At 38.5% G+C, this 23291-nt stretch overlaps 1 protein-coding gene across 3 annotated transcripts in view; it reads right to left on the bottom strand.

Annotated features, from left to right (window-relative positions):
- Positions 1-3310: 3310 nt before the first annotated feature.
- MOCOS (molybdenum cofactor sulfurase) overlaps positions 3311-23291 on the bottom strand; it is a 221857-nt gene continuing 201876 nt past the window's right edge. For all 3 annotated transcript variants that reach the window (XM_057423022.1, XM_057423021.1, XM_057423023.1), the window contains exons 10-15: positions 23207-23288; positions 18925-19040; positions 18214-18319; positions 14614-14740; positions 12322-12426; positions 3311-5034 (exon numbers count right to left, since the gene is read on the bottom strand). In XM_057423022.1, coding sequence (XP_057279005.1) covers positions 4888-5034; positions 12322-12426; positions 14614-14740; positions 18214-18319; positions 18925-19040; positions 23207-23288 — 683 coding nt within the window. In that variant the 3' untranslated portion in view covers positions 3311-4887. The remainder of the gene's footprint in view (positions 5035-12321; positions 12427-14613; positions 14741-18213; positions 18320-18924; positions 19041-23206; positions 23289-23291) is intronic.

Here is a 23291-nt window from a genome sequence, read left to right as displayed (position 1 = left end):
TTATTACACAGAGGTTTTTGGTGCACCTCTGCACATGGCAGTGATGCTCAAGGATTCCCCATGTCAAACCTACCAAACATCAATCCCTGTCTGCTGTCCTAAGTGAGTCACTTCACTCCTTATGTAAGGCACCTGCTTATTTTTTTTTCCACTGGAAGGGACCCACAACTGCCTTCACACTGAGTGAGCAGCTAAGTAAGCTAGTTGACATGAAAGGGAGGGAAGAGTAGCCCTTTAAATGGCACCTTGCTTAAGAGGCACCTCTCTTGATGACATACTCTGAGTTCTCTGAATAAGGTTTATGGGCCTGAGGATACCTACATCCTTTCTTTCCTAAAAAAATATTACAAACTGGGTGGCAAAGGCATGCGTACCACTATTTTCTTTTAAACTTTGACTGTAAGGAGATGCTGCTGTGCTTTCCCTTACACATTTTTTCCTTATCACTCTGACCTTGCAGCTGATGTAAATAGCAAGAACGCAAAAGCCTGAGTTCATTGTCATTTCTGCTTTTAGAAGACACTAACTCAAGTTTCACTTAATGGCATTTTCCAGAACAGGCTTGGAACATTGTCCTCTATCTTTGCTGAAGTTCCACCTTGTACTTAAATGCTGGTGGCCAGAGGAAGGAGACGCAACATGCCCAGCAGAGAGGTGGAGCCTCTGCCTTGTCCTCCCTTCTCTGGGGGCCGTGTCTATGTTTTGTCCAAGTAGTTGCCTCATGACAGTTATATAATTAGAGAGACAGGGATGTACCCACATCTTTCACCTCCATAGGAGTGACCTACCTGTTGGGTTACGAAGTCATGCTCTTCTTCCCCTCCCAGTCTCAATGAATCCAAGTCAGCGTGAATGAGTAGCTCAGAGTCACTTGTGGATCCTGCCTCAGTGTGCCCATCTCCCCATCTCTCTGGCCCAGTGAATCACAGATCATTTCCATGTAAACTTCATGAGAAGGGAGGGATTTCCCTTCAATCAGTCCTTGTGATCTCCACACACACAGTCCTATTAAGTCCTTAGTGTTACCAACTGACTGATGGGTTAGGTAGTGGAGAAAGATGGTGTTGGATCCCTCTAGCCAAAGGAGAGGGAAAAGAACCTTCTTTTGTCCATCACTCTTTGGGAGACCTCCAACCTTTGGATAATAGAGATGGTTCCAACAGGACTGCCTCTGGATACCTTTTAAAGGAAACCAGTGATTATTAGTGCATATTGTGCAGGCCCTGAGCAGAGTGTGCAACTGATTGGCATGCTGACTAGACAGACAGAGGCCATCAGCATAATAAGTGGAGATCACCTCACATGTGAATTCCAGCAGAGATGAGACATCGTTTCAATCCTGAGCCACATACTCACCCCATGAGCCTGGTAATGCCTTCAAGCAGAACTTAGCATCTGATGAGTTCAGGGGTCAAGAATGCAACCACCAACAGTGGACATGTGAAGCATGATATATATTTTATTGGTTTCATTTACAAGAAAGTTAAAAACCAGATTGAAGAAGAAATGTGCAGCATAATCTCTACAATTTCTGAACAATAATCATACATTTTATGCAGTTCTCCTTTTTGATTAGTGTATAATTTTGACAGAAGGATGATCCAAAATTTTGACTATATTTTGATGGATGTCATTGAAAGCATATAAATCATAAACTGTATCTGAAATATCTATCAGAGAACACAGTTCAGAGTCTTCTCCTAAAAATGCTGATTTCTGGTTTGTGATTTCAGCCTCCTGGCTATTATTAGAGCTTGTCACAATCACCATTCTTGTCTTGAGATTTGAGAAGGAGTTAACTTTCATGGAAAATGGAATGTGTCTGAATAATTAATTGTAAGGAAATATGGACTTAGTTCTCAAATACATAGAGGACTTTCTACTTACAGCACTCTGGAAATACAGTATTAAGTACCTTTCTTATCAATATAAGGTAAGCATATATCTGCAATTAGTCCAAAGAATTAATTTTGCAGTAATGGGAGAACTTAGATGAAGGACCCCATATTCATATGCAATGGTCCTTTTTCTATATACTCTGATTGAGAAGTCACCCCTTATAGGACATTATAATCTTGAACTGTAATATATACAGTGTTTTGAGGTGTTTATGCCATTTTCATTCCGGCAATACTCTTGTTTGCATTATGCTAAGTTTTGTCTTTTTTTCAATCTTTCTCACATTATGAGAGAGATGTTCTTTCTACAGATTTACAGTGCATGTCATTTAAAAGTGACTTCCTACTTCAAGATTCTCCATAGAGTATTGGTACTGAGAAGTATTTGTCCTTACTGATGGGAAGACATATCAATAGTGGCAGGAACACTCCACTTACTAGAAGGGAAATATCCTTTGTTGAGGTGAAAGATTCCTTATGTGTATTCCATCAATCTGAAGTGTTGTGACATTTCCTATCACTGTAGCACAAGGATGAGCCTTCTGGGAAATGCACAGAACATACTAATGAGCATGTTCATGTATCAAGAAAATCTTTTTTCCCCCTGTAAAATGACAAAATTATTCTTGATCTAATATTGCTAACCCATAGCAGAGGGAAAGTGTAATTGCCTGTAAATAATAGGTCAAAATGACCAAGCATGACATTTTTAAAGTTCAAATCCTCTCATCCTTCGTTATCATATATTGCATTAAAGCTATTCACAAACAGTATTTGTCAAGCCACTGTGGACCAAAGTGACTTATTTTGTAGTAAATCTAATAACAAGTGAAAGAGAGCTTGTTGAGCTTTGCTTTCAATTTCCTTTTCTAACTTCTGTGCCATTTTAAACAAATGACATACTGGTGAGGTGAAGAGGACAGAGCAAAGCACCAGAGATCACCTGAAGGTCAGCATACAGCAGGTCTCTTTGTATTAAATTTGCCAGAGCTGTGCTGGCTTTCTATCCAATAAAACAATGCTCTGCATAACAGAAAGGCAGAGTAAAACAGTTGAGAGATTTAGATACCAGGAAACTGTTTTTGAAGGTTCCAAAAAGCCTGCCGATTACAACATTAGATAACTGACTATTAGACAGATAAAACTTCTGCTTTTCAAAGCAGACATCAAGGAGCAGTGCTTGGGCTCTGAAGTGGAAGGTACGACTCTCAAAACTGATCCTCACTTTACATACATATGAAACACCTCTTTCTTTCCATGTATTATGGCAGGTTGTAAGAAACAGATAATGTCTCTTCTCATTTCCATTACAAAGCTCTGGTGAGAGACTAATAAGAGTCTGTTCCAGCTGAAGTGAGTAAAACCAGTTCTTCAAAAGAAAAAAAGAAAGCAAGAAGTAACCAGGAAAAAAAAAAAGCAAAACAGAGAAAGAAAAAAGATTATCTTCGAATTCTGACTCACACACTGGGCTATGCGCTTCCTTTTTCCCATTGTACCCCACTCTGTGGTAGTTGCTTCCCTTTCAGAGTAACTCTTTGACCAATTCTTTCACAAAGCTGCCTGCTCCCCTCCAGGGATATACTCAAACAACTCAGGGATTGCTTCAGCCAGAAGCACTTTCACACAATTTGAGCCAAAATTGCCCCAAGGAAGACCTAAATCACACTGGATGAGAGTTCTGACAGTGCTTTTAATGAGGCCAAAATTTCACTTTCCAAATGGCAATAGAGAAGCTAATCTAGGAGAATTTCCTTTTCCAGAAGGACTTCCTGAAAGCATGAAATCTCCCTGTGGCTGGCTGGACACATGTAGGGGGTCATAAAACACCTGGCCTCAGTGTGTTCAGTCTTGCATTACATTGATTTTCCATGTGCTTTTTTACTGTGTGTCTTGCTCTATTTATTTTTTTATTTCTCACATTAATTCATATTTCAGACAAAGTCCTACTTTCAAGTATCTGTTCTCAGAAATCAAAAAGCATGAGTCACATTTAGAAGAATGAAGAACTGAAAAACCTCCTAAGAAGGACATTATCAAATGCACAAGAATAAGAAAAAAGAGTGCTTTGAGGTCTTCAGGGTGGAGAAGGAACTTTCCTTCTATCTATCCAAAGTTTCAAGAGCTCTATTAAGCGGCCATTAGACACCACTGAGGATAAACAAAGTTTAGATAGAAAACATGATTGCTTTAGTTGAAAGAGCTCTAATTAGAAAAAAATGTGTCAACATCCACAAACATGTAAGGAAACGGCGAACTCATCACATGAAATAAATCAGATGGAAAAGTAGCAAATGGGAATGAGAGAAAAGTTGAGAATGAATGCGTGAAATAGTTTCACAGAGTGAAACTAGTGTTCTGCAAATGGCATACCAAATCGTCCTTGATCTTTGTGCCTTTCTGGCATCCTCACACACCACTTCTGAAGAGGTAGACATGGATTTCCCAATAAAATTCCCTCTTCTCTATTGCTTTCAGCCTTATCTACACATCACCTTCAGTTTCATTTTTGGTAAGTTGAATGGACTGAATTGGTAAGCGGTTACTTTCATGCTGCTCTCCCACTGTTCCCATCCCACCCACATTGTTTCTAAAATATGTCCTGCATCCTCTCTCCTAACTGTGGTTTTAACTAAGCAACTTAAGGAAGTAGTGCATTGCTGTGTTTACTTTCCTTCATTGAGATGTGGGTTTCTGACAATGATGTTGTGCTTGCTTTGGGAGTCATCCACCGGTAAAACTTGATCAAACTTGTTGCATCCTGAAGCAATTGAGCAAAACAGACTTATGGCTGCTGTAACCTAATCACAAGCATAAACATGTAGGTGAGCTGTAATTATCGAGGTTTCTGCCATCTGATAACATTTACAGCAAACAGAAAATTAAGAGACTTAAATCAGAGCCAAGCAAGTAGAAGCTTTTTTTTTTCTTTAGTAACTGACGACTAACTTTTCCCTGGACTTGCATGGAGACCTCATCTCTAGCACAGAATCTATCCTGAACATTTTTCTTCACTGGATGTTGGGGGCTGAATTTCCATATTCTCTTTCAGCACTGGAAGTACTTGAGACCCAACAGATAACATATCTGGAAGGGATGAATGTAAGGGCTGGTTCATCAGGTATATGCCAAAGTTTGTCTGAAAAAAGCAAAGTATTTATTAAGACGCAACTCATGCTAAAGTAATCAGACCTATGAAGGATCCCACAACCCAGATATGTTTAGAAAAAACAATACTGCTTTAAGAATGAGGAGATCTGAACTATCTCCATGTAATTAAGAACATTTTTAACTGATTAACTGTAATAGACTAGTAAACAAAAGTTGATCCCATGTTATTCAAGAAGTGAGAAGATAAATAACATAGTATTTCATCATGAGTTCCATAGTATCATGTATGTAATTTGCACTCCCTCACAGTCTTGTCATTTAATGACTGTTCTGGCTTCTTGACAAATACAGTTAATGCATTACCACCAATAAGGTCTAGGCAACATGAGAATGCACGCATGTTCAAAGAGTGAGAAAAAGTCTTGTATCCTTTACCAAGGATTATTCACTTTGTTAACAGAACTTTGCTCTGTCTAGACTTTGTGAATTTTCCTTCATTTGTTTTTATGAGCATTTCAGTATATTTTACAGAAAATATTCAGAAAGTTTGTTTTATTAAGTCTACCAGTTGTTTTCTGTTATTACTATGTAAATATTAAAAATACTTAGATATGTGTCATCATGATAATGAATATTAAAGAAAAAAGAAAGAAAATAACCTCTTTACCCAGTGGCCGTGCAACCTGAGCAGTGTGTTTGAACATTTATGTGTGGTCTTGATCTTAAGCATGTTGAATATTGCAGTTGTAGCTGTGAACAGCTGGGTGTGACCTGGAAAGGTCACAGAAGAGAGTGGTGTGGTTTTGTGGTTTTGTTTTCCAACAGCGGAGAGTTTAGAAGTGCACAAGAAACAGACTCACAATCTCATATTTTCCAAATGATTAGATAATAGTTAAAGAAATACGTAAAGTAAGAAATAAAGGATTGCTGAAGACCATGTCAGATTGGTAATTGATATGTAGACTTCAGAATGTCTTCATTCTTCAAACTGAGGACCTTGGAAACCCAATACTAATTTTCTAGTCTTTTTTCACAGGTTTCAATAAGAAGTAATTTGTTTTGGTAGGCTACAGCCAAAATGTGCCAGCCACTCTAAAGCATAAAATAAATAAATAAACAGATGAAATTCATTAAAAACAAACCTTTATTCTCCTTCTCCATTAAAAAGAAAAACAAGCAGAGCTTTTTTGGCTACTTCTACTCTTGCTTCATCTCCCTAGCATTTCACATATATGTGGTAAGAGTTCCTCCTGATCAGGCTTATCCTATTAATGACACGTTTTTGATACTTGTCACCATAATGGTGTCAACAGTGGTGGACACAGGGTAGATCCTTACGATCAGCACTGTAGTATTTAATGCTGAGTATTTAATGACTGCAGGACAGTAAGATCCCAATCCTTTAGCATAATGACTGTGTTGGATCAACTATGATGCCCCATCCCTGGAAGTGTTCAAGGCCAGACTGGATGGGGCTTGGAGCACCTTGCTCTAGTGGAAGGTGTCCCTGCCCATGGCAGGGGCATTGGAACTGTATGATCTTTAATGTCCCTCCCAATCCAAACGATTCCATGATTCTATGATTCTGTGACACTGAAATGGTAAGTTAGTAACTGTTTCATTTAAATTATTAAACTACACAGTATTATATTTTCATTCTTGCTTTTTTCTTGTTTCTTGTCAAGTTGTGTTTTCTGTGTTGGTATAAATGATGTTTTTTTCAGCTTTGTGATTAGTAACTTGGATTTACTTCCTATCCCCTGGTGCAAAAAGGACAGTTGTCATAAATTTGTTGTTTTATAAAATCAGACAAGCATAAAACAAATATTGTAAAATTAATATTAGTCCATGCTGCACACTTTACACAGGGAGGAATTTTATAACTCATCCATGTAAATGAACTTATTTGACACATGAGAAGTTTTTATTTATATTTACTGTATTGACATCTCAATTTGTCTTAAAATGAGACTAAAATACATCTGGGCAGTTTGTTCACTGCAGAGAATTTGATTTACCAATTTTTCTATTGATGTGAATCATTTAGCAATTTTTTTTTTTTTTTTTTTTTGTAAATCAACTTAAACCATTTAGAATTACTTAAGAAAAAGTGTGTGAACACACTTTATCTTCATAAGTTCTCATACGCTATTTAATATTGGTCCTTAGTATTTCCGTACTCTGATTTGGCATCTAAAGTCTCATAGTATTTTTTTTTCAGTGCTGAGACTCGGTGATGCCTAAGGAATTTTCAAGGTGATGGTATATTGACGGTATACATATTTTAGTACTAAGACCTGCTTGGAATTGCTGACCTTTTTCTTTTCTGAATGTTCTTAAGACCAAAATTTAGCTTGCGATTAATAGAATTGGATTTAATATCGTTTAAGTGAATTTCCTTGTTTTTTTCAATAATTACAAATATTGACTCAGCAAGTACTGATAATAGCAACAGCTCTGCAGCAACCACAAAAGATGTGCATCCTGCCATTTCAGCTCTGTTTCAAGAAAAAGATAGAAATTTGCCCTTCTCACATTTCACTGATGAAAAATGAAGCTTTCAGACGCGGAGATTACAGCCTGCAGAGTTATTACAGTGAACCATATAATCTCTCTCTGTTGTTGCTACCTTTTCCTGACTTCAAGGGTATTTTATTCTGCATATAACCTCCCCAGGACACACCAAGACCTGGGCAGGGATTTCTGGGCTGAGAGCTCAGTGGTTTTATCCACTTGGTCAGATGGCAGTAGGAGCTCTTCCCATCACTCTTAAACTTCGCAGAGACAAAAAATGTAAAGCTCATGATTAGGAAAAAGCACAACACTTCACTGCTGGAAAAAATAGATAAAATGTACTTATTCTTGCCAACAGTGAATCATATGATAGTCATCACACTCACTTAAAAGCGGAGCTATAAAATGCTGTCATTCTTGCATGTTGTTTCAAGTACTTATACTGGATCAACAGTAATATGCACTGCTTAGATATTCACTGGCAGAAATATCCTGGGTGCAGTATCTTCTTCTGTAAGGTGGAAACCTGAGGTGCTACATCTGAGAAAGGCTGAGATAAAGTGCCTTCAAGCTACAGCTCCTAAATAATGAGTTAATTCAGACTAGCTCTTGGCCGGGAAAATGCCCTGTTAGAATGTGTAACAAGCCCATAACTGATACTGCGCACTAAAATAAAGCTTTGGATGGATAAGTTCTGAATTTTGCCCCTGTATGTAGCTCTTGGCTGCCTTGTCCCAGCAGATGAATTTACTTGTTCATTTCTGCTCATTTAAGACAAGAGGAAATATCCTCAAGCTGTGCCAGAGGAGGTTGAGGCTGGATATTATTAAATTTCTTAACCAGAAGGGTGCTCAGGCATTGGAACAGGCTTCCCAGGGAAGTGGTGGAATCACTGTCCCTGGAAGTGTTCACAAACCATATAGATGAGATCCTCAGTGACATGGTTTAGTGGTGGTCTTGGTAGTCCTGGGGTAATGGCTGGACTTGATGATCTTAAAGGTCTTTTCCAACCTAGCTGATTCTATAATTCTATGATTTAATTAATACAATAACATAACCTCCCTCCCACGCAAAGCTTTGAGAGATACAATTATTTAAGTTTGGGTTTGTTTTATTTTGTTTTGTTTTGTTTTGCTTTGTTTGTTTTTGTTTTTATCGTAAGATGTTTTCTTAGCTCTGTATTCACCAAAACTTATTAGTAAAAGTAGGAGAGTGGAAGTACTCACTTTCAGCATGCTGTTTTTTTATATTAGAAAACAAAGGAAAGCTTTAACTTGGTGTTGAAAGTCCCCATTTTGTTCTGTTAAAAAAATCTGGGCAGCAGAATGTTTTTCTAAGAACTGATGTTCTTTTGCTCTACCTTAAGTATACACATTTTCTACTTCAGCCACCAATGAGAAAAGAGAACGGTAGTATTTCAGAGGTCTATTAATTATATCAATCAGTGTTTGCAAATGTTCCAGATCTTTGGATGAAAAGCATTGCATAGTATAAAGCCCCACATTATGATGAAAATTATGATAACGATGCATCAGATAAGAGAAGTAATTTGCTATCCTTGCTAACATTTCAATAAGCAGTCCAAAGGCACGGCATCTCATCCAACAGGGAAAAAAGCTCTCCCAAGGCACTATGAGATACATCAAGGAGGATCGACAGCCTACAGGAAAAAAACACAAGCCCTTTAGTATAGGAGGGCATGTGCAAACATAATGTATTTTTCTTGATGCACTGCTATCCAGACATTTATGCTGGGGCAGACTGCTGATGCAGTTCCCTTTGCTACCATGACAGCAAGTCCCAGTTTATAGCACTGTTGCAAATCTACCCACAGGGCTTCCGCTATTGTTAGCTTAAAACTGCATCTGCAAAACACAGAAGATGTTAGCCAAGAATTCAATGTTCTCTCCTTTCTGTCTGTGTGTGCCTGGCATCAGGTGGTGAAGCATGTGAAACAGCGTATGGCTATTTTTATGCTATCTGCTTAATGCAGTTACCTAGTGTTTTGCGGTGTCCTGCAATGACAGAGAGAGCTCTGTCGCAGGAGAGCCCCTTTTTCCTTTTCAGTCAAAATTTACAGAAGGAATCCTTAATGAATATTTTTTCAGAACTGGTGGCAGCAGAGCTCAAGTTTGCTTTGTAGAGGTGTTTATTTCAAACAATGTGATGAAAGGTTTCATCAAAAGCAGCTGGCTGGGCTTCAGCACCCTGCTTTACATTTAATAGGAAACATGCAAATATCTAATTACAGTAGCTGGTTCTGAATTTCAGCTGCAATCCATCTACGCAATCCTCAATTTTTCAACTTGGAGCATCAGGTTCTCAGAGTCTCAGAAGGAGGGAGAAATACATGGTTTTAGAACTAAATATTGTACAAGCCTTACTGTATCATTGAAATTAATCTGCAGTGTTGTTATTTGGGCTACCAGTTTGATAAAGTTTGATATCTTTTTCCAGGTTGGTGTTCTTGGAAAAACAAAACAAAACGGTAAATATTGACATCTGGCTCTCTTGTTAAGCTTTCACGATTTGAAATCCATTTGTATGTGCAGTTTTGGAAATCGAGCAACTACAACAGCCTTTCAAAAATATCAGTACCCCTTGTACTGGAACATTAAGTTTAAAACTTATTTTGCTGCGTTTGTTTTTTGCAGTTTGAATTGCATTATTGACAGCTGGGAACAAACAGTGCTAAATTCCTTCACTGAATCTGTATCTGATAAAAAAAGAAAAAGAAGTCTATTAGATGACTCCTTAACAGAAAAGCACAAGCTAGAGACATGAGTCACCGAAGGATTAACTCTGCAATTTAACACAGTCACATGAACTCGATGTTCTTTCTCTCTCTCCACTGTGAACTGTGAAAGGTCTGTCTGGATCAATGCCCCCTGCTAGGTCTGCTTAGCACACTGAAGATGCCATAGTCCTCAGGTGCTTCTCACCGATAGCCAGTTGGTGACCATCACCACACGGACTATTTGCAGGAGGGATGGGCTCTGAGGTCTTCTCAGACCAGTTCAAGCCAAGCTACCAGCTCAAACTATCTCTTTTGGCTGCCAAGCTAACCCAGAGGACTTTGTGCAGAGCAGAGCGTACTCACAAGATCCCATCAGCTGGCAATGCTGAACACTGGGAAAAATAGAAAAAGCTGAAGGCCTGGTTCTTTGCAGCAAGACTATGGTTGTGCAGCTGAGGGAAGCAGAGCACTCCCCCACTGTGAATAGCAGCACTGTGCTCTGCCAAGCAGTGCCTGGCCTTGCTATGTGTCTTTTATCTGGTGCCAGGTTGTTCTTGAGAGGCTGGATTGTTCTCATTGCCTTAGTTCTGTTTGAACGAGTTACTTGGTTCTAGGAGTGCTTGTATCCAGAAAACCTTTCCATTGCTGAGTTAATCAGAATGAAAGAGGAGCTCATCTTTTCTTGTGGGAAACATGCAGAAGATGTTTTGCCTCTCCTGAGAATCTATGTCCTGGGTAAGGTTTTGTTGCCATTTGGGATGGTCCCTGAATGTGGAGTGCTTTTCTTCTACAGACAATTCAAATCATAATCCAGTAAAACATGGGCCTAGAGAAAGTCCTCGGCATACCACACCCCTGCATACATGGCAGCTGGGCAGCATCACTGTCCAGAGTGCCAGAATGCTCTTTAAAGTGTCCCAGATGTTCCAGCTGTAGGTCAACATTGCCTGGAGAGAATTCTTGTCTTCAGGCTATCCACCATGGAGAGGAGCTCATCTCACAAAGGCAGAATTTGGATGACAGAGCCTGCCATGCAACCCAAAGTCATCTCAGGTCATTGGGAAGCTGTGGCTAGACAGCTGGCCCCCGCCTTCTCCCTTCTCCCCACCTCACTCTGCACCAGGTGTCTGGCTCCAAGAGTCGGCAGAGCTTTTCACCAAGGATAACATCCATTGAAAATATAGCCCTTTGTTTGCCTAATGAGTCACTGAGACGAATCAATGTTGTTTTTTGTTTGTTTTTTTTTTTTTCCAAACAAAGAATGCCTTATTTGGAACTTGTTTGTGCATTGTTTAGGTGAATGATTTTCAGCCTATTTGTCATTGCTCTGGCCCCTGTGCTGTGCCCAATCATCTCTCGTGTTTGGCTGGTATTGGCAAGGCTTCTGAGCCCTGGCTGGCTAATGAACTCTTACAACAGAAGCTTAATGAACAAGAAGCAACGAATTTAAAGTAAGGATTTTTCAGATAAATAAATACTTATGAGGAGATTTGTGAAGTTTTTGGGATGCCAAAGTGTCTAGCCACTGTCTGAGCACTCTCAATTCCAAGAAACAATGCAGTTTCTGGAAGCATAAGGACTCCAATGAACGCCTGCTTTTCACACTTATTCTCCAGTCAATCAATTACTCTCAGCTTTGACTATACTTACATCTGCTCTGTTTTTCCTGTTGAGTAGTTTCTCACAGTAAGAATAGAGTTTAGTCATATGAGCTAACTGTATCATATCAAATACTCTTTTTCTGCAGATTTGTCTTCTTGAATGACATCAGTGCATCAGCTCTTGTTTTTCGAGACCAAAATAAACACATCATTGTAAAGTAGTACATACTGAATAAAAGCAAGCGCAGAAAAAAACCCCAATGCATAAATAAAAACATTTTGAGCAACTAATGGAAATAAACAATGTCCTATCTGGATTGTAAGTGCATCTTCTTTTTACTGGAAAATCAAATGGATTAGCATAAGAACTTAGTCATGAATATCCTCTCAGCAGATATTTCACTATGCATGCAATAAAGTCAACACAACTTTCTATACAGCTATTTTAGATTACTGTACTGACCTTTCTACCTCTGGCCACAGACAGAGACTGCATAAATTCTTTGTTTCGTTCCCCAGACTGTTGATCGATGCAGATTATCTGACATCTGCTACATGGACCCACAACCTAATTAAAGAAGGTTGAGAGCTGTATGTCAAAGCAGTACAACACAGAACAGTACAAGCTTCTGACCATCATAATACCTTAAATAATTACCTTTCACGTACCTTTCTTGTGTTCTTTTATGCTTTTTTAATGCAAGAGGTCAGGCCTGTTCACCTAATGTAGTGGGTACATTTTCAAAGGGTCTGCTTCTGAAGGTCTCACTGAATTTTTAATTCACTTTTTTCTTTTATTTTCTATTCTTTTAAGGAAAACTTTCCCAGAGACATAAATCTGACAAATACCAAACATTTACATAATTGCATTTCCTGATGTCTTCACTTCATCTACGGGCTGGCAGGGCTACTTGCCCAAAGGAGAACTGAATACAAAATCAAGACAGTGCCTCAGGATTTAACCCAAGGAAGATTTTCTTGGGTTTGCTTTACATTGTTTCAGTGCAGCTGAAATGCGCAATGTCTTTCATATATGCATGGCACTTGTAGATAATCAGAATGCAAAATGTGAATTTTTACAAGTTTACATAATCAGAAGGAATAATGAGCTCCTCTATTCTGACACCAGAGCATGGATATTAAAGTTAATTCTTGTTTGAAATAGGGTGTGTTTTTAGGGAAAAAAAGCCCTGGACAGATTTCTTCTTAAAGCATTCAAATGAAGAAGGCAGACATATTGCAGTTTCGCTTAATATTGCATCCCTAACTTTAGCAAATCTGTCCGCTGTAGAAATTAACTGTTCTTAGAGTATCCCAATATACACATTCTACTTTTGTAAAATGTGTTATAAATTTCAAATAGGGCAAATAATTAAACCTTACGCTGCCAACTTTTTTATATGCTGATCTGAATTGCTATTTAATTTTTTTTTGAGATACATCTAGAACTGATTCTGCAGCTCTTCAGTGTAATCATCAAAACCATACATTTGGCAGCTTTTTCAGAAGATGATTTTCCACAGCTTTAATATTTTATTAAAAGAACAAGAAAATAACACAGAGAAGGAAATATTTTTCCCTGCTTTGTTCAACAGCTTCTTCAACAATTAACATAATGTCTACCGTTACCACATCAGTATCTGAATAAGGTCCTGGCAGAAATGAGAAAAGACAATGCAACTTGCATAAGGCATAAGCCTTTCTATTTTTGGCTTGTATTCCTAAAGCATTTCAATGCCAGAAAGAGAAATACCTTTTCAATTTTGCAGTTTTACAGTATCTAACACAGCAGGATCCTGAGACGAGTTCCCTAGTGTTACTCCAGCCTCCAACAGGCTATACACTAAGGATTTTGTCCTTTGTGTTTTTCATCTCCTACCTAGAGGAATTTTTCCTCAACATTCTTTAAGTCTTATTACAGCTTACGGATAAAAGTACCCATAAAAAGAGCAGATAAGTCATATTTTCCACCCTTAGAGAAAAAATTACTTGTTCATTTCTTACAGTACACTGAACAGAAAGAAATAGGAGTGATGTCCACCACAGCTTCTAGATTTGACCTTAGCACTTCTGTTATTCACACCTTCATTATCACGCCTAAGAGAATAATAGGGTTCATCTGTAGCTTCTTCATGGATCCTTTGTTGAATATTTTCTCAAAAGAACGTATTTGCCAACAAAGTTTGACTCTTCAGCATTTTCCTCACAGTACGAAGCACATTATGTTGTTAGATATGATACAAAGCACAACATATGAAAAAACTCTGCCAGGCTATACTTTAAAACATGCCTTGACTGGAGATTAAGACAAAATGTGTATAAAAGAGGGCAATAGATTGTTCACTTGTATGCACGTCTGGTCTTTCGGCAATCCATTGCTTGATGTGCAGCAGTCCTAGGTTACTTCTGTACTATTATTCTTAACAACAACCAGTATTCTCTTGTGAAAATACTGGCTAAATACTTGCTGCAACTCTGCCTCAGAACAGTGATTATTATTCTGCTCAGCTGGATAGAGGTGGGAAATTTTATGAATTCTGAAATTAAAAAAAAAAGGTGTGGAGAAATATGTCAAAACCTCTCAGTTATATTGAAGCATGTTTGCTACGGGTCACAGCATGGCTTTTTTTTACATACTCCATAAATTTCATCTGCACAAACTGTGCCGCCTATGTTGAAGTCAAAACCCTGCAAAAATTGCTCTGTCTCCAGTGATTAAAATACTTTGTGATAGATAAGAGAGATCTGTTTGTACCTGGAATCGCAGAGCACCTATTGAAATCTCAGCCCACTCTTCTTCTTCAAAGGACTCTGGTGCACTGATGACAATGTTGGCACGGAAGCGCCGGATTAATTCCTCCATTTCCAATGGCTCTTCTAATCTGTCTCATAGAGATGACAGAAAAAAACAAAAAATAGGGTTTATTAACTAGTTCTGAACCAGATGTTTGTGTTGGGAGAATCTAGTGGCTAATATGATTCAGCAAATATTTTTCCGGAATAACCTGGACCAAGTTTTATTACAAAGGCTATGAAAATGACACAAGGTATTTAACTATAGCTTGTAACCCTTCAACTATAATATGTAATCCTCTAGGTGTCTTCCTCAGAGGTGTAACCTGGAACCGTAGGTATGAAAACACATAGACAGGCAATTGTGAACAATGTGTATTGTCATTTATTTCCTTATTAGCGATCATATGTAAGACTAATGGTAACAAATGGAAAGATCTTTTGAATTAGCAATCATTTGACTCGTTAAATACTTCTAAAAAGAAAGCAAATAGAAACTCATTCTTCACATGCTGCAATTGTAAAAGAGAAAAAGACAGCAGATACTGAAGGTGAAAAAGCCAGTAAAGGCATTTTATGAGAGAATCTATTCCTTATTATTATTATCATTATTATTATTATTTGCCTTTGGGATGCATCAGAGTCCACCAAATGGTAGATGTTTTGAAAAAAAATAATCTCTGTGTGGTGATATCTCCACCTCTTTACAAGCATTTGAACTGCCAGAGTGTAGATTTGTGTCAGCGTGGAGAACATATATGAGACAGACAGAGCATACAAATATCTGAAATCTGGCTGCACCTTTGAGTTGTCATTATTCACTCTTCTTCCAAAGGAGAACTGGACCAGTACCAGAAAAACAGCCTTAAAATTTGTGAGAATTCTTTCAGCAGCATTGTTAGTGGGGAAGAACATTTCTTTCTGCCTTAGCTATTATGAGCATGAATAATTTCTTATACATCAGCCTTGGTCTGACAACTTTGAGATATGACACCCTACAGCAGAGGCAGAAACCTGGGTAAGTAGTGAAGAGAGAATTTTCTGCTCTAAGGGGAAAAAAAAAAACCCTTTAAAAAAGTAAGGACATACAGTTTAAAATGCGCTTTAATTAAATTGAGGAAAAACATGTAAAATCAAGGTGCATGGAAAACTGTTCACATCAAGCAGTCTTGGCAAAGGAGGCCTGTTAGGTGAACAAAAGAGATTGATGTTATTTAAAATAGTCTGGATGATCTTTAGCAGACAAACGTGCAAAGGATAAACTGCCTGCGCAGACTTTCAATCAAACCACACAAGCCCAACTCCACCAAGACTTTGCTGCTCACAAGGGCTCCAGAAGTCTGAGGGTAGAAAGTGAGATGGGAAGCTGAAGGGTTACAGGTTTTCCCTTGGGATCCCACAAGCAATACCATGGCTGGGACACAATTTGTAATGACTGAGAGAGATCACAGCCAACAGAAGGTGTAGGTTATGCTGACATGCAGACAAGAAGGAAAATAGCAGTCATGAACAAGTTCGGTTATGCTGTTGTGTTTCCTCACTTTGCTGTGGGCTCTTGGAGTTCGAGTGCTGTGTAGCCTCAAGTTTTGAATGCATTTTTTCGACAAGTGTCTGCAACCCCAGCCAAAACCAGAGGGGGCGTTAAGGGCCCCAGTAACAAAGGGCCTGCAGCATCTTGAGCCAGCTGCAGACAGGTGCTTTGAGTTTCTATGATTTTCTACTATTTTATCTGTTGGTGCTGGTCCTCAAAGACTGCAGTGCCCCTACTCCCAGTCCCTCTTCCTTCAACCTGTTCAGGCTCACCTCCAAAATACCTCACCTCTCTTGTGCCCTCAGAACCACTTCTAATTACTTTGCAGAGTGTGTCTGGGTAAATTCCCATTATTTCTCCTTCCTTAAAACAAAACACGCATTGGGTGGATGGAGTGAGAGGCACCTTCATCCTGCAAATCTCAACAAGAGTCTGTTGTGAAAATCACTGGGATTTGCCAAAGCCAGACTAGGTACTTTGGACTTTTCACAGTAGTGGGTCCTGCAATGCAGAATGCATTACATATATTTAACAGGCAAACTTGAAAATTAATATTTGCATTTTCAGGGGGGTATCTCTAAGAAGAACATCTGAGCATAAGGCCAGGCCACATGGATTTTCATGGAGGAGTCCTGTAACAGCAACACCAGAGTGATGGATGTCTCTATGTACATGTAGCTCTCCAACAGTATGTTACATGGTCATTTTTAATTAAATTGCTGTTTCTTTTTCAGATTACCTCTCAAGAGCCAAGTGCGAACTGGAAGATTAATTTTAACTTACAGAACAGACAAAGGGAAATTGTTAAAACTCGACTGAAGATTGAAATTGTTTCATAAATCTTAGCAGTTTTCCATTAAACAAAACCAAACCCACATGCCAAGAAGCTAAATAATACTTTCTAAAAAAAAAGAAGAAAAACATTTTAAAAAGACCCATATATGCAGATTCTTGAAAGTACATTGCAGAGTTCAGAATTTGGAAAGTTGGTACAACGTGATTTAGTACCAGTGCAGAATGAGGATGCTGTATATCGGGGCTGAATTCATTTCCCCAGCACCCTGAGAAAGCTCTGCATGGTGAAACAGGGACGAGTTTTCCAACTTGTGCTGGAGAATGGGAAGCCAGAAGCTTCTCAGGCAGCATGGCAGCTTCAGTCACATCTGGAGTTTCCTTTGAGGAAAAGGACATTACAAGCCTAGTTGTACTGGAAGAGGTGTAAAATCAGTGGATCATCTTGCATTGCGTCTAACTAAAAGGAGAGAAGATGACTCCAAGCAGAGGCAGGGAAGTTGGGCAAAACAGAAAAGGGGGATCAGAGATGAATGCCAGGGCTGTGGCACAGCTATGATTGAGGCCTTGAGAGCAGATTTTCTGTGCTATTTGAGCCAGTCATAGTTATGTTCAAGAAACAACTTTATATCGCCAGTATATGAAAATCTGGTGGGTAATGGGTTCCTTATCTTTGAACTGTGGGCTGCGTCAGTGTTTAATTTGCTGCTTCTCTCTCTCACTTTTGTACAAGTAAAGCCAATTTCAAGTAAGAAATGAAATGAATCCTAAGGTAGTTTAAAAATATTTCTGTTGTGAATGTTGTGAATGTAAATCTTACTCCTTCCCATAGGAAAGAATAGCTCAGCAAGAGGCAAGATTTTGTATTTTCACCTGCCAGCTTATTTATGTTGAGAAAATGTAATTGTCCTTGTTCTCCCACAGATAGAGGTTGGCTGGTTCCTAATAATCTTCTGCCACCTAATCATTTGACAAGAATTTTGTTTAAGTTTTCCTAAAGATGACTAACAGACAGATTATGTTCAAGTATTTAATCCAAATTTTCAGAAGTCATGCAGAATGAATAATTTAATACATATATACTCATAGTAGCTATGAGCAGTTTAATACCTATGTATTTATTGAACATTTAAAATAGCTATCTCTAAATTTCTAGATAAAACAGTTACATTGGAATGTTACGGAAAAAATCTGGAATCCAAGACTGCCGAGAGACATTTGGAGACAGGAGGATCTTACCTTGCAGAAATATGCTCTTTCAGCTGCAGAATGCTCGCTACATTTATCAGGAGGTATTGTGCTTCATTCACAAGAGAGAGTGAAATGTTTGTAGCAGATGCCAGACCTAAAAAGATCAATCCAACATTCCAAAATGATTGTTAAAAATCAGGAAGATTATACAAGCAATTTCACCTCACCTTTCCTTTGACCTCTTACTCATTCTCATTAAAAAAATTATTCATTTGGCTCCAGACACTAAGGAAAGATTCCAAGAATGTCCTCAAACCTGTAAATGATGATGATGCAATGCATTTAGAAATTAAGATAGAGCTGAGATTTTGCTAAATGTATAAAACAATTTGCAAGCGCAATATCCATGGATTTTTGATGCTCTTTCAATTTGATCCTTTTTATAATGACATTTAGTCTAAGAATAAATTCTTGGTTTATAGATTTTTTGTATTCATTTTTCGAAATGATCATTGAGTTTCCAGACAAAAATGGTCATAGTGCTAAAAAAAAAAATAAAATCCCCAGACTGATGTAGCTTTACATTTTCACCAAACATGAGAAGTAGCAGGTAAACACAGTTCGGATATAAATGTGAAACCTCAAACTGGATGACTCTTTCACCCTTTATCAGGGTAATTATATACACAGTATGAAGTCTATGAGTCTGATGTTTGCTGAGGAATCACAACTATTGTATCGTTAAGAATGACAACATACCTTTTGTATTCTTCTGATGTGACATGTCTGAACTTTGTCTTATCAAGCGACATGGACGAGCAAGAATCATAGAGAACCAGACAGCAATTCTTTCTCCACAGTCATATGTTTTTACCCTATTATAAGGTAAGAGTAACTTAAAATTTGATTGCCTGAATATTAATTTGCAAAACTGAAGACAAATTACAAAGATGTGTATTCTGCTTCTTTCAATACAAAATACAGTATCTGTATTGTCTGATAAGTGTTTGATGCAAAATTCTTCCATCATTTTATCTCCCAGTTTTCTTAGCTTTACTCTGTTACTCTTGAAGTCAACATTTATGAGCTCTAATATAGTTTTATACAGAAAATTACTGTAGAATAAAGGATTAAATAATCATAATGCTCAAGACACTGACTCAAGTACAGTATGGTATTATGAAAAAGTTACTCTCTGGTCTGTGCTTTGTGCTAAAACAAAGAGGATTGATCTGAGCTGAATTTAATATTGCCCCACTGTGCCACTCTGTATCTAATTTTTAATGATCCCATCAAGTACAATGATGTTAATTTCCTAATTTAATTCATGTTAGTACAGACATTCCACATTAAAACATGGGTCCACTAGCAGAGCTCAAGTATCTCTCTATCTAAAGATGATTTCCATTACTAGTAAATTGCCTAGTGAGTTATGCAAGGCTGGCAATAGAATTGCCTTCTTTACTTGGATGCAACCACTCCTAGAAGGATTTTGAGATCACCTGTCTCAGTTCAGCAGGGGCACAGATCAGACCACTGGGAAATGATCCTATTTGCCATGGGATTCCTCAGCCCTGAGTAATCTTTAACGTTGATCTTTTAAAAAACAGGCCTCTAGTTTAAGTTAATGTTCTGGGTTACCCTCACAGATAGCGGAAAGAGGTAACTAGTTCCTGTCTGCCTTAAATGTCAGGATGGAATGACACTCTGGTAGTATTTAACTCTATTGACTACAAAAGGAGATTAGACTGATACTTAACATTAAAATGCCATAAACAGGTAAGAGGAATGCAAATTCCCGTGCTGATCTAGGTAGGATTCTTGTAGCAAGGAAAGTGAAGTAGCAGTAGTCCTATGCTTGCCTTGTTGTCCTACCCAGCCAAAGAGGCTGATCTGCATGGAAAACACCTGCTCTGTGAAACAACAAAACAGCTCCTCACAACAAAAGATGCTAAGCCCTAGGATTGAGAGATGAAGTGGCTTGGCTTTATGAAATGCTTTGTAGGTTCAACAGAGTTACAGACATAGAAAGCCAAGGGAAGTGAAATCAAAGAGATTTTATAATCCTGTAGGGATCAGGTGTCTCCTGCACTTGTTCTGAATGTTGATTGGAGTGCAGCCCTAACTGGACAGCTGCATCTAGCCACTGAAGTCCTATAACTGAAATTAAATTCTGGTACTATGAGGCGCAAGCAGTGTGGCAAGAAAAAGGCCAAAAAGTGTGTCTGCACATGAGATTTCATAGTCTGAGCTGCTTGGTTCTTGTGTCCTAGCTGGTCACTGTGTTAGGGAGAATGCTGCTAATGAGAAGGCATGAATCCTCCATGGTAACAGTGCAGGTGAAACAATTTCCCAGAATATTTTCTCCCACCTAAAAAGAGCTGCTAGGGGTGTTTAAATTCTCTTCTGAGCCAACTGCCTTTAGCAGCCTGCTAGGGCTTAATACCATATAAATCAGGAACAAAATTTTGTCCTCTTTTTTTATTTGCTAACTATTTTGAGTGAGAGTGGCTGAGTTAGAGGCACACAGTGTTCTTAGCATTTCATCAAATGTCATTGTGCAGTTTTTGTATTCCAAGACTCCTGTGCTTTCAAATTGCTCTTCCTTATTGTCAAGCCATTTTCTGAGCCAGCACCATTATCTCTTCAAGGTCTCATTCAAAGTCCTTCTGCTGTAGCTCAATTCTACTCATTTTTTGCTTGTGTTTATTTTTCTGGGGTATTATTTTACATCTGTCAGCATTACATTTCATTTGGGATATGTCAGACAATTTATAAAGGAGGGCCTAGTTCTGTCAGACTTGACTTGCTGTTTGCCTTGAGTTCCCCACTCATCTTCCTGTTTTGTCATTTAGCTTCAGCGCATTACACCTGGTCCTTCTAGCTAGGTAATTTACAGAACAAGAAACAAGGACAGATGAAGTCTGAATATCGATCCCAAGGGATGTAATACACACATTTACACACAGCAGGCTTAGTTCACCTTCTTTTAAGTAAGCCTTTGTCTTTTTTTACCACTGATATCATTCTTTTGATCTCTTTGTTATTGTGGCCTGTTGAAGAGGAGGCTGTGTCCCTGCCTAATTCGGTGGAGAACTAATCTTGAGCATTTAGGGTTTTCTACAGCATCAATAACCTTAACGTCACTAGCTTCTACTTGCATTTGTCCACTGTTAGATATATAAAAACCCTTGTCCTTCTGGTGTGAGCAGCACATGCTGATGGACAGCCCCCACCGAGATGAAGGCTAACACTGATGAATTGCTTCACAAGAGAAACTTGAACTCATAAACCTTTCATGGCTTTTGGGAAATTAAACTTCTTCACTTAACTGCTTGCAGATTCTACATCATGTGTCTACATCATGTGCTTTTCTCAGCTATCTCAGTGTGAATTCAGGGTAACTACTTAAGACAACAGAACTGGATGAAATCACAGCATCAGAGAGCAGAATTAAGTGGGAAATGCCTTTAGTAGGAGTTTCTTTTGAATAAAAGTCTTTTAACAAAGATTTTTGCCCACTGTTTACATAAAGCAATTTTCAGAAAAGACCCCAGACCAGAAATCACCTCCTGTCCTACTGCAAAGCCCTGTGTTGCTCCTTATTTTTTTGGCCCCAGAGTCTTTTCTGCTGAAACACGGGAACCTAGCATCAAGTGTTGCTGAATGTCTCTGGAGTTTCAGAGCCTCATCAATGTTGTCCACTCATTCTGCCTTACTTCCTGCTAATCACAGTCTATTCTATGCAATTTGTCTTAACATTTCCCCCTTCTTTGTGATTCCATCAATTTCTTCTTCTTCAGAACTCTAAGCAGTTTCCCATGAAAATTTCCTACTTCCTACAGTAAAAATGGTACAGTCAGTGACACGAAAGACATGCTACAATAAATAGTATGGCAGTAAATTATATGAACATAGAAAGATAAACTAGGCTATTTTAAAGCCTGTAATAGATGGGCTGACCATGGGGAGCCTAAGGATGAGTCAACACGAAGGGAAGTGAGACAGATGGTTAAAACAAATGACTCTTGGGTGAATTCCACTACCTGAGGAAAATACACTTCTGTAAAAAAACATCCTCTTTATCATCTGAATAGTTAGTAGAAAAGAAGGACAAGATCATTTCCTACATGTCTCCATGGGGAAAATGGCCAGGTCTTCTGCTTGTTTATGTGTTACCCTCAGAGAAGCAAATGTAGAGTATTACAAAGAATTAGTACACCTTGGCTGAAATAAAACATGAATATGTAAATGGCTCTTTTAGTTGGACATACCAAGGAGCTTGGTGAAAAGAAACAGTGATAATGCAAATGTTCTTTAGGAAGGCGCTTGATACACTGCCACTCAGAAAACTTAATGAGACTGGGAAGTACTTAGACAATATGATGGATAAACACTTCAGTTCACCAAAAGGATATTAATTTATTCATAATGTTATATTTGCCTGAAGTGGCATGTCTCTTGATTAGAGTTAATGCTATTTTGCATGCTTACCCGAAATCTTCCCAAGATAGTTAAGGGGACACTATCAACATGGATGGTCAAAACAAAATTAAAAAGGGTTGTAAATATGGAAAGCTGCTTATAACTTCAGCAGGTTCTAGCAATTTTCAATCCGTGCATCACAAAATGGGAAAAGTTGCCTTCATCATTACTGTCAAATGAAGGAATTAAATTCAAGTTCTGTTGAAGCCTCCAGCTGGCATTTGGAAGTACCTGGGGACTCCTTTCCCTCTTCTCATCCTTGGAGCAAATAACAAAGAAAGATCTTCCTTCCCTTATTCAAGTGAGTGCCAAGTAGTCACAGTCTCTTATAGCATCCTTCCCCCCTTTTTCCTTTTTATTATTTTTTACTGTTTTCCACCAGATGTGCTGGACATGCCAAATCGTCTACTAAATCTATTTTCTCCTGGTCCACCAAGTCATTCATTGCTTTCCATCCCTCCCCCTTTAAAAAAAGGATTTCTGCCCCTGCATGTCCACCCAATCATGTCCTGTGTCATTACAGGGATGTTCAGGTTTGTTTCTTCTCTGTTCTCACCTGTGTGAACAGACTTTGCTCTCAGAGATCACAGTCTCTTTTCCAGTATTTTCTTCTAGTGATACGGATATTGGGTCCATGCCTA

This window comes from Pezoporus wallicus, unplaced genomic scaffold, assembly GCF_028554395.1.
Source record: "Pezoporus wallicus isolate ANWC-B61680 ecotype Strahan unplaced genomic scaffold, APGP_CSIRO_Pwel_v1 contig_749, whole genome shotgun sequence".
NCBI lineage: Eukaryota > Metazoa > Chordata > Aves > Psittaciformes > Psittacidae > Pezoporus > Pezoporus wallicus.
Note: the sequence above shows the minus strand (reverse complement) of the source record. Positions and strands in the feature narration are given on the sequence as shown.